The 12,077-nt window shown below is 47.6% G+C and overlaps 1 protein-coding gene across 6 annotated transcripts in view; it reads right to left on the bottom strand.

Annotated features, from left to right (window-relative positions):
• Nucleotides 1–12,077, bottom strand: part of ARHGAP32 (Rho GTPase activating protein 32) — a 237,706-nt gene that overhangs the window by 89,830 nt on the left and 135,799 nt on the right. For all 6 annotated transcript variants that reach the window (XM_059867416.1, XM_059867415.1, XM_059867413.1 and 3 more), the window contains one exon: nucleotides 5,580–5,666. In XM_059867416.1, coding sequence (XP_059723399.1) covers nucleotides 5,580–5,666 — 87 coding nt within the window. The remainder of the gene's footprint in view (nucleotides 1–5,579; nucleotides 5,667–12,077) is intronic.

Raw genomic sequence — 12,077 nt, 5'->3', positions numbered from 1 at the left:
TCTTTTCCAACTCAAGCATTCCATAATTCCACCTCCAAACACCTGTGCACGTGAGGCACCAAACTCGTGGACAACCTGTCAGTGGAAGTCTCATTTCCCTGGTCATCTTCAGGCAGGTGGTGCCAAGAGGCAGAAAAGGAGAACAAAAAACAAGGCAGAGGGAAAGGTCATGATGGTGACCAGAATTTTAATGCATCTGAAAGCAGAGCAAATTTTCTGAGCCCTGAACACACACAGCCTGGCCCTGACCAAGGGGTGAGGACACACAGGTAGGGACAGGAGGCTGCATCATGGGAAAATTTGCTGTTTAATAAAAGCACCCATTAACTGCTTCTGTTTTGTTTAGTAAAATCCTAAATCAAGGCAGAAAATCCTACATAAACATGTAGAAGGAGGCTAACACACACTCTGCAAACAGATTTTGCACTGGGTAGGATCCACCTGGATGCTCTACATAGATGTATCTCTTTAAAAAAGACAGGAAAGCTTTCCCCTCTCTGTGTTTCTATACGTATATAAAGTACATAGAAGAGTATCTGTGAGTTAGAATCCGTCCTTCAGTGATCTGCCTGAAGAGCTTTTCACAGGAGCAAAGTAGCACTTACTCAGTTCCCATTCTCCCAGTGTTTGAGTTTCAATCAGAAACTATTAATAAAGAAGACAAAGAACCCAAGCATATTTTGAATGTTTGACTCAAAAATCCTCCTGCAAGCAATTTGTGGTTCCAGCCTGGACTATCCCAGGCAGCCAGAACCAGCAAACCACATTTGAGATGTTGCTCCTCTGACTCAGACATTGCCCCTGTGGGAAGGATCTTGCACTCTCTCCTCCCCACAAATCACTCAGGAGGGGAGTCCTGCCTGCTCTTCCTCCTTGGAGTCTGCCTTTCCTGGCCACCCCTGTGCCCCTGAACACTCCTTACTGTGCAGGAAATGTGGGATGGGGATGCCTTCAGAGCTTGCCAAATCCTGCTCTCCAAGCAGAAGGTGCCCAGCTCAAACCTCCTGCAGGGCAGAGCTGGGACAAGTGGCTGAGGTCTGGGGCAATGTCCTCCTCTGGAGCACCAGGGACCTGCTTCCATCCACCAGAGCAAACACAACCCCTGCTGGAAGGAAGAACAGGAACAGAGCACAGCACTGGGCATCCCAGTGCCACAGGAAAAGCTCAGCTCCTGCCAGCCTGAAAATGGGAGCAGGAAAATGGAGAAAACCCTGCCTGGACCACGAGAATTCCTGCTCTGGGAACAGCCTTAGAAATGTACCAGTGCTGGAGCAGAAAAAGGCTTCCTTTGCTGGCATTATCCCTGGAAAGGAGGAGCAGGAAAGGTGCTGTGGCTGGGCTGGCATCACAGCAGTCAGCCTTGTATAATCCCTGAGATTGTGTCAGCCCTGGCTCATGCTTGTGCAGTTTGACATCCCTGCTGAGCAGTGCCTGTCACTCCTGTCCCAACAATCCACCTGTGAGCATGGACATGAGCAGCCAAAGCCTTGGGAAAGGCTGGAGGTTCCAGCCCCCTCTGAATGTGAACATCTCAACAGACAGTCCTTGCTCTCTCCCTGCCACTCCAAATGTCAGCAAAAATAATGCTTGAGGTGTTCCAATACCATAAATTTCACATAGTAAACAGCATTTCCAAGTTTCATTTTTCAGAACAAAAGCTAAGACTGGGCATTCTTCTGCTGTAATATTTAAGTAAGTACACAGGGAGTAGCTGTAATGTCACACAGACAAACCCCGAAACATCCAAAAGGCCATTTCCAGCCTTCCTTACAAGATGACTGGATTAGCCCATACCAGCCCTTTTGCAGGCTCCGAATTGTGCTGATTTATTCTCCAGAGACAAAGTAACCTCTTTTAAATGTGGTTTAGACTGTGTAAATTCTTTGTTTATCCCAGTGGAAACTCCCAAGGATTGCAAACATTGTCCAAGCACTTTCACAGCAGCAGGTACAGCACAAATTCCTCAGGGGTCTCAGCCATCCTCTGTGCTCCTCCAGGAACCACATGGATTCCCAATTCCTGTCTCCAGGTTCAGAGGGTTCACAGATACAGTCCTCACACCACCCTTCCTGGACTTCACCCTTTTATTTTATTAATATCACTCTTTTCACAGAACTCCTGAAATCTATCTTCTAGAAATCCAAGTTCAGTGCAATCTTACTTGAAAAAAAAAAAAGAAAATCCACCTAAACTGCTGGAAAAACCCCAAACCAAACCCTCCCATCATTGTCTCTTCCCAACAGGATTTAATTCCTTCCCTTTGTCATTTCCTAGTTCTCATGTTTAAATTTGTCGAAAGAATCAAAAGAAAAATCCTATCTCTCCTCTTTTCTGAAACAGCTCTCTGTATATTCCCACTTCTTCTTAAGAGTTAATAAACTGGATTAATTTTTTAGGTTTTTAAGTAGAAGAAAAGCTGAGCAGAGACTTAACCCCTCCTCTGAACCTTGCACAAAGCCTGGATTTCACAAGCTGACTTGCAGCACAAACACACCTCCCAAAGAATGCTTTTTCAAACCTTATCTGGGAAAGTTTTGCAAAATAGGCATCAAGCACTAATTCTCTTTACACCACTAAAATAACACTTACAGCTGGGAAGGAGTGGGGTAGAATTCCCTCAGTGTAAGTAGCTGTGCCCTGCCAAACCAAGCTAAGGCTGAGCTGGATGTCTGAAATATCTGCTGCTCCAAAGCTTTGCTTTGCTGCCTGCTCCAGAGGGAATGGCACAGAAAATGCCATCTGATTGCCACAGCACAGGGGGGTCTGCACAGCCCAGACTGGCCAAGACCAGCACTGACCCCCAAACCCAGGGGTTTCACTGATTTCTCCAAGTCTGGAATTGAAAGTTGCCAGGATGGCAACACCCTCACTCTTTGCTATCTGCTTCTGCAACAAATCACAGCAATTTAGAGCTTTTACATTCGTGGGATCCAGCCTCCCTAGCAGAATGCCTGTGTCCATCTGAGCAACCCAGGACATAGCTCAGGCTACTGCAGCGCCCAAACACCAGTGCTGGAAGCACACCCAAAGGGTGAGGAAAGCCAAATTTAGTCTTCAGGCTTTTTTCCTCCCCTTTCAATATTTTTGGCCTGATCCAGATGCACCCTGACCAAATCTGTCCCCACTGCACCATCACTCCATGAGCTATTTCACACCTCTCATCCCATTCTCCTGTGGAGCCAGCTCCACACAGACACTGCTGGTGTCCAACTTGTGATGGGATGGAATCTTCCCCTGGACAGGGAGAGGCCAGGGGGGCCAGGGCTGGAGGATCTCCGTGGTGGAACTGATGCTCAGCTATGCAGTTCCTCCCATGCCTTCCTGGTCATTAGACCCAAGTGTCACAAATGTCTCAGCTTTCTGAGAGACAGGGACATGCAGTAATGGGGGAGAGGGTGGTCACAAGCTTGGGGAACAGAGAAGCTCCAGCTAGCCAGGGGAGTACTTTATAACAGAAGAAAAATAGAAAAAAAAAAAAGAAAAAAGAAGGAAAAAATACAGAAAATGTAAGGAAAAAAGAGAAAAGGGAAAGAGGAGAAAAGGGCAAAGAAGAAGAGGGCAAAGAGGAAAAGGGGGAAAAGAAGAAAGAGGAAAAAGGAGAAAGAAAAAAGGAATGAGGAAAACGGGAAAGGGGGAAAGAAGGGAAAGAGGAAAAGGGGAAAAGGGGGAGGAGAAAAAGGAGAGAGTAAAGGGAAGTGGGAAAGGGAAAGAGGGAAAGAAAAGAAAGTAAAAGTAAAATGAGAAAAGGATAAAAAGGGAGAAAGAGAGACAAAGGTGGCTGGTTCTACAACTATCCTTTAATGGATGAGGCCAAATCCCAGGGGTTGCATTTGAGTTCAGTTACACAGGACGGGAAGGGGAAGGGGAAGGGGAAGGGGAAGGGGAAGGGGAAGGGGAAGGGGAAGGGGAAGGGGAAGGGGAAGGGGAAGGGGAAGGGGAAGGGGAAGGGGAAGGGGAAGGGGAAGGGGAAGGGGAAGGAAATTTCTCAGGAGCTGGGCCTGGTGCACAGTGGCTACAAAGGAGCAATTCCCTTTGCCAAGGCTCAGAATACCCCCCATTGTCCGCACCCAGATGAAATCCATGCCTGCACCCTCAAACACATCCCAGTAAAGCACTGGAGAGTGGGACAAGGCACCAGAGGAGCAGGGTCAGGCCTCACCTCCATTGTTCCCCATCCCAGCTCTCTGCTGCTCCTGGACCTTCCTCCTGCACAGGGGTACTCTGCAGGGTTTGGGAGATCATTATACCTGAGGCCACCCTGGGAATGTCTGGAGGTATCAGTCAGGTGGGGGAAGGATCAGAAGTGATGTGCTCTGGAGCTAGTGAAAAACTGCCATGTTCTCCAGACTCACCAGCAACAGCCAAGGAACAATCCAGGGCTCATCCCTCCACTGAGCACTGCAAACGTACCCCGAATGTGAGGGCTCAAAACACACTGAAATTCCAATTTCCTACAGTCCCCTGAAAGTCCCTTTGCCAGGCACTGCCCTGCCCTGGCTGGGACAGACGTGTGCCCAGCCCCAGGGTTTGCTGTGCGGCCTGTCAGCCTGGGCTGCTGGGCTGGGAGTGCTGCTTTTGGGCCAGACTGGCTCCAGGGACAACAGTCCCCAAAAATGCCAAAACACTGGCAAATCTGAGAGATGTCCACTTGGAGCCTCTCTTCCCTCTCCTGAGAGCACTTTCATAAACATGCACAGGAACATGTGAAAGCTGCCCACAGAGAGGAATTCCTGCTGGAATTAACACTGCTGGAGCTCAGCCTGGCCAGGCTCCACCTCCAAAACAGGGCAAGAGGCTCTGCTCCTCGAGATGTGGGATGCTCTGCTCCTCAGGATGCAGTGTTCCTCAGCTCTCACAACACCCCACTCTGAGCACAGAGCTGAGGCAGCAGAGCAGGGACCCTGCAAATTCACCACCTGTCAGTGATTCACTGGTCAGATGGATGCCGGGGGATGCTGAGGAAAAAAAGAAAGTGCTGCTGTCCTGAACCCAGAAAGACAACCCAACACAGGCAGTAACTCCACACTGAACCTGCCAGTGCCCTGCCTCTCCCACAAAGGGTGACTCACTGAACATATTAAAACACACCCATTAGGCAGCATTTTACAAAGGCACACAAATCAGCAGATGAATTCGTGGGACAGAGCAACAGATTCCTCTGCTCAAAGCATCCTGAGATGAGAATTCCACGCCAGGTGTCTGGGAGCAGATCAAGACTCCTGGCAGCTCACTGAGGTAACAAACCTCTGGCTGGGATTCTCCCTGCTGGAGTCACTGGAGTGTCCAGGCGTCCGTGTTCTCCCCAAAGTGACCTCAGCCTGGGCAAGCCCACTCGTGTCTCTGGGCTCATCCCTCGCCATCAGTGAGGATTACTTCCTTCACACTCTCCTTTTTCTCTCCTCAATCCTTCTCTCCTAAAACGTGCTGGTGGCAGCACCACAGGCAGCACCCCTGGGGGACCGAGCCAGGGAAGAGGTGGAAAACCCCAGACACGCCACAGGGAAGCGTCACATCCCAACATTCTGGAGCTGTGTGGGAAGAGAATGAAAGCCAGGCTGGGGAGAGAAAACAGCATTTACCTGACAGGAGATCTGCACCAGGTACACCAGCTCCTTGGACTCACAGCCATTCCTTGTCACTTCGTTCTGTTCCTCGGGGAGCGAGAGCTGCAGGGCAGGGGAGGGAGAGAAGAGAGGAGCAGTCAGTGAGGGCACAAACCAGCCCAGAGCAGCACATGGAGCTCAGCACCCACAGCAGCTCTCAGACATGAGTCTCAGGGAATCAGGTAATCAGGCAATCAGGGAAGGGCTTATCTGGCTGGAGCTGCCACAGGGGAGACACTCAGCACACACACAGACCCTGCAATGCCATCGGATTCTGGAACCTCACCTGACAGGCTAAAAATAAAAATATGGTTCAAAAATAAAACAGTTACGGGGAAGCAAACGGCTCGAGGCACGAATTAAACCCTCCAGCTTACAAGTCTGCAAAATTAATTGTTTACTGAAAATATCTCTATAAATATTCATGGATAGTGAATATAGAACAGAGCTTCTCCATACCCCTTCCCCACATTTTTTTATTTTTTTATTTTATACATTCAGGCAGACATTAAATAAGAAAACATATCTCCCAATTTCAGTGCCGTCAAGCAATTCACCCCAGCAGGGTTTTATGGCACCATTCATCACACCAGAGTCATTAACTGCATCATCAGGATGTGTTTGAGTGAGAGCAATGAGGAGACATTCCTGCACATGGAGTGAGCCTGGAGCATCCCACTCCTGGCCCTGTTAACCCACTAAAATGGCTTATGTTTAATGATCTTCTCTGAGAGAAGAAATTACAAATAATCCTAACCAAGTTAAGACTGTTTGCTAAGCAAATAAATAAATGAAATGTGTACATAAAACTTAAAAGGCTGTATAAAAATCCTAATTATCTAAGAGCAATAAAGAAATCCTGACACAAATGAAAGCAGAAATGAAAAAAAGGCTGAGGAGAAGAATCCCAAGTTGTTGTATTTAATGAATGTAAGCAAGTGAAAATCAGAAGTGGGTAGTGAGAGACATCTCATGAAAGAGGGACAAAGAAGGCAAAGTTCTCTCCATACAAATGACCATGACACCTGGAATTTATTTAACTTTGCTCTGCCAGAATCTCCCTTCTCTATGTAGGGAAGTCCCACTGCACGGATTCAGCCCTCTCCCTCCACCAACCCAGCTCCTGGTATTCTGACTTTCTGATGGCTGTACACAGGCAAGTAACAACATTCCTGGTCCAGAGAAGGTCTTTAGATTTGTACAATTTATTACCAGCGTAGGCTGCTGCCATTAATGTGATTAAACACAACCATTGTTTCTGTATGGCACCTTCCCCCCACCTTTATCATCATTCTTTGCTATCAAATATCACATCTGAAGTGCTACTGAGTTTTGAAATGACAGTCAAAGGAAACCCAAAGCATGTAGTAAAGGAAGGGCCACACAGGCTGTAGATATCGGCCATGTTTGCCAGGTATGAGGAGCTCTGGGTCAAAGAGGCCAAAAACATGAACCAAAGGCTGGAGCAGCCCTTCTGTAAGGAAAGGCTGAGAGAACTGAAAATGTTCACCTGGAGAGGAGAAGGCTCCAGGGAGAGCTCAGAGCCCCTGGCAGGGCCTGAAGGGGCTCCAGGAGAGCTGGAGAGGGACCGGGGACAAGGGATGGAGGGACAGGACACAGGGAACGGCTTCCACTGCCAGAGGGCAGGGATGGATGGGATATTGGGAAGGAATTCCTCCCTGGGAGGGGGGGCGGGCCCTGGCACAGGGTGCCCAGAGCAGCTGTGGCTGCCCATGGATCCCTGGCAGTGCCCAGGGCCAGGCTGGACAGGGCTTGGAAGAACCTGGGACAGTGGAAGGTGTCCCTGCCATGGCAGGGGTGGAACGAGATGGGCTTTAGGGGCTCTTCCAACCCAACCCAGTTCTGAGATTCTAGAATCAAATGTGGGTTTCCTGCTCTTGGAGAAAGGTTTCCATCCTTTAATCTCCCCTGTGCTCCCTTGAGGGCACACAGAGCCCCCCACCCCAAGGGAATTTCAAGTGTCCCTTCTCTGAGTGTTAGTGGCAAAGCTCATCACCACAGGTGCCGAAAAATACCAGCCAGGTAGCAAAACCACCAAGGAATTCAGGGCCTGAAAGGAATTCAGGGCCTGACTGTGCAGCAGAACAGAGGGAAGAGAAAGGCACGGGGTGAATTCATCACCCTCCCCCTCACATACCGACAGCAGGCCGGGCTCTGCACAGACCTCAGGAAGAGCAGAGATCAGCTGGGGCTGTGAGCAGGGCACTGAGGCACAGCAATCTTCCTTTCCAAGGCATTCCTGCCTGGGGACCATCCACAAGATCACATTCAGGGGGTTCACACCTCCCAGCCAGCCCCTCCTCAGTCCCTGTTCACACAAACTCACTGTGGGGTGAAGGGACATTCCAGCCCACTGCTGGCCATGGTCCATGCACCTGTCCCTGATTTCAGAGGGGAACTCTAAAAACCAGCTGAACACTGCTCCCCTCCCATGGGCAGCCTCGTGCTGACAGAAATGGAGAAAGAAACTGTTTACACAGGAAAATCTGTGGGGTTTATCCTGCAGTCCAGCTGTCCTGACAGCAAAATGTCCTCAAAGATGAATATTCACTCATGTCCCCCGTCTTCACGTGGTTCAGTTTGTATTTTGCTTTGTTAACAGACAGGCACCACAGCTCTCCCAAAAATCATGGATGTTCTGATGTTTAAAAGCCTTTCCTGCTGCTGCATTCCTTGTAAACAGAACATCCTGGAAAGCACAGTTGCCCCCAGGCTTGATTTGAAATCCAAGCACAAAGCAGAGGCCTCTCCTGACCTTACTGGACTCTGATCATGACTCACAGGCAGAATCTGGTTGGCTCCAAAGCGGGACATTGATTTTTGTATTCTTAAAGAACAGAGTAGCCAGCAGGGCCTGGTGGATATCCCTGTAATGGTGTCAATGTGTTTTCCTGAGGTAAATAATCTGTAAATAGCATTTATTGCAAGTCATCAGAGTTAAACAGCATATACTTTATAATTTATAATCTGCAATGTTCCTTCTCCACATTGGAATTGGCTGCCAAACCTCCTGAGCCTGATGAACAATTATGAGGCATTAGATCCCATTAGGTTCATTTATTGCTGGAATATATACGCTTAGCTAGGATGAGTGGATATGACAAATTTCATAAATGGCCTTTAGAGTATCCTAAACTTTTCACTGGTAGCATTTCATGACACACAAAGAAAGCCTCAAAAACAGTCACACCACACTTTGTGTATATAGATAATGCAGAGTCTTGAAAACATTACAGAATTAGGGAATCCCAGAATGGCTTGGGTTGGAAGGGACCTTAAAGCTCACCTGGTTTCTTGGGCAGGGACTCCTTCTACAGTCTCAGGTTGCTCCAACTAGGCCTTGGACACTTCCAGGGACAGGGCAGCCACAGCTCCTCTGGGCAGCAATGCCAAGGCAATGCTCAAATTTGTCTTTACATGGCTGGGGACAAGTCTGGGAGCCTCCACCCTGCACACACTCACTGAGAACTGACGATGAATTCAACAAAGATAATTTTTCCTCTACCAGCAAACTCGTACCACAAGTTTTGGGCTCTTTTTGCCCAAAAGAGCAGTGCTTGCTGGCCAAGACTTTGCTGATCACATCTACAAGGAGCTTTAACTTAAAAATGCTTCCAGTTCATGTCTGAGGCTCATCTCTGACAAGCTGGGTTATAAGGGGACTGATTACAAGGGTCTCCTGCAGAGCAAAATTTATTGGTCATTCCTCCTGTAGGGAAGAACAGTGACAAAGCAGGAGGCTGAGTCATGATACAGCACATTCAGAATTAAAAATAATTAAAAGATAATTTTTGAGATCTGTGCAATCATTTTTTTTACTTCCAACCACTGCAGAGTTTTGTATGCTCCTCTTACAAATAGCAAAAGCTGTGAAAAATCATCTCAGGAAAAGCACTACATAAATCTGTTGAGAGGACAGGGATTGTTGGCAACTAACAATGAGCCAAATCCTGACCAGGTAAGACCTGGTGCCCCCTCCAGACGTCAAAGGAAGCTCATTCACTCAGCTATAACTTTCATCTCCTTGTTTCCTGAGTGGTGTCAACCCCATCATCCAGCTCTCCGGGTGAAAGGGTGATTTGTGAGAAGCCTGGGAAGTGTGGATTTGATTTGTCTGTGGAACTTACTTCAACTTCTGCTTCATAAAGCCACGAAGGCACTGATCTCACTCATGTACATCACAGCACGTGAGTAACACAGGGCTGTGGCAGAGAGCTCACAATAACATAAAAATATGTAAGAAAGAGAAAACAAAACATAAAAGGAAATAAAAAAGCCTGAACAAATCCCCCTCCCCAACAGAATCAGCACTAAGGTTATAATTTAATGGGGGAGGTATTCAGTAATTAGATGACAATTAATTAATGAGAACTCTAAGTTAGAAAAATAATCTTGTTTCCAAACAGAAGGAGCAGATCACCCTTCCCAAACTCCAAACCTGACTGTACAGGTAATGGTGTAAACTTTTATACTTTAATTAAACTAATCCAGCTGAAATCCCCTCTCGTGTCAGAGGAGTGGCGTCAGTGTGGAGCTACACTGACCTGGGACACAGCCAGGGAGTAACACTCCAGAGAGCAGCAAAACCCTGAAAAATAACTCCTATAATTCTTGGAGCTGATTTCAGCACTGGAAATGAAATCAGCACTTCCCAGGTTTCATCTCAATTCCTTGGATAATGTTGCCCTGGTTGGGAGCCAGCAGAAAGCCAAGAGCTCAAAGGTGATGCTGGGTGTGCACACCAGGGCCTGGCTCCTGCAAGAGGCTTTAGGGACATTGTTAGTGCAGAGCTGAGACAGGATAAAGCTGCAGGGAGCAAACAGGAGCTTCTTCAGGAAAATACTGGGACAATCACAAATATCCAAATGTCACCAATCTGAGCTGACAGAGGCGTTTCTGGCATCTCTCACAGAGGGAGATGGAAACCTGCCTGCTCTTGGCCCTGCCCTGAGGGTTTCTCGTACATTTCATGGCCAAAGAATTATGGAGAATAGCAGAATTGCTGAGGTTGAAAAAGCATATGACATCATAGAGTCCAACCACTCCTCCAGCACTGCCACCACCCACATCCACAGGTGTCACATTCACATGAGTCTGAAATCTCCCTGGGGATGAGGATTCCACTACTGGCCCTGGGCAGCTGTGTCAGGGCCGGACAGCCCTTTCCAGGAAGAAATTTTCCCTGATATCCAATCTAAACCTCCCCTAGAGCAACTTGAGGCCATTCCCTCTCCTCCTGTCCCTGTTCCCTGGGAACACAGCCCGACCCGCCCCGCTGTCCCCTCCTGTCAGGAGTCATGCAGAGCCACAAGGTCTCCCATGAGCCTCCTTTTCTCCAGGCTGAGCCCCTTTCCAGCTCCCTGGACAAAAAAACACAGCTGCTCCCTACTGCTCTTTCTCTATGCTTCAAAATATTAATTACTTAATATTAATTATTGCTATTTACAACAGTATTATTCACCTAATAGATATAATTATATTGTGGTATGTATCTAAATAGATTTATATAAATATGAGTGCTTTACTTGTATAATAAATATCACTATATAATAAACGACACCCATAATATAAAATACAATAAATTTATAACTGTATTTATATACTGAATACATCTTAGTTATTATAAGGCAAAGTAAAAGCAAGTCGAGCCTCATTAGCAGACCCTCTCCCCTGTGATCCAACACAACCAAGTGGCAGCACCTGGCCCAGTGATCCAGGTGGGATGAGGTGCTCACACCTGCAGGAGTCTCCAGGAGACAAGGATGGCAGGAATGCTGACCAAGGCTTTAGCCAGGAGGTGTAAGGCAGTGGGTAAGGCTGCTGCTTTTCCTGGCAAAGGTTGTGTCATTGTTCCAAGGACAGCTGGTGATCTTGTCACGTTTTCCCAGGATGGAGTTTCAGGTTGAATCCCTGGGGAAGGCAGCCAGACACAGGCAATGGGAATTGTTGCTGCTCACACTCAGCCATGGCAAAAGCCCATTAATCCTCCAAAGCACTGTAACATCTGATAACTTTTTTCTGACAGTATTAGGAACTACTTTTTGTCCCCTTGCTAAACCACCACACTTTCATGTCTGTTAATTTCTGATCTTGGTGCAATTAAGCAAATTAAACAAGGGCAAAACCCCATGACCAGCGGCACCTTCAAGGAATGTGTGCAGTGGGTGCAAATCTGTCTAGTGGCCAAGGGCAAGGAGCAGGAGGCTCATTTCCCTGTGAAACATGGCCATGTTTGATTAAAAAACAATAATTCTAAGACCCAAATATCCTTGGGACAAATCCTGAAGAAATTAAAAGCTGATTAAACTCCCAGATACTGCCTCATTATAAGGAAAAGCTTTGACCACATATGTCAGCTCCAGTCACCAACAGCCAGTTCCTGCATCAGTTCCCTAATTATCCTGATGGTCCAAGCCCCACTTCACTCTCATTACTCAGGCCATTACTCACAGC

The sequence above is a fragment of the Haemorhous mexicanus genome, chromosome 24, assembly GCF_027477595.1.
Source record: "Haemorhous mexicanus isolate bHaeMex1 chromosome 24, bHaeMex1.pri, whole genome shotgun sequence".
NCBI lineage: Eukaryota > Metazoa > Chordata > Aves > Passeriformes > Fringillidae > Haemorhous > Haemorhous mexicanus.
Note: the sequence above shows the minus strand (reverse complement) of the source record. Positions and strands in the feature narration are given on the sequence as shown.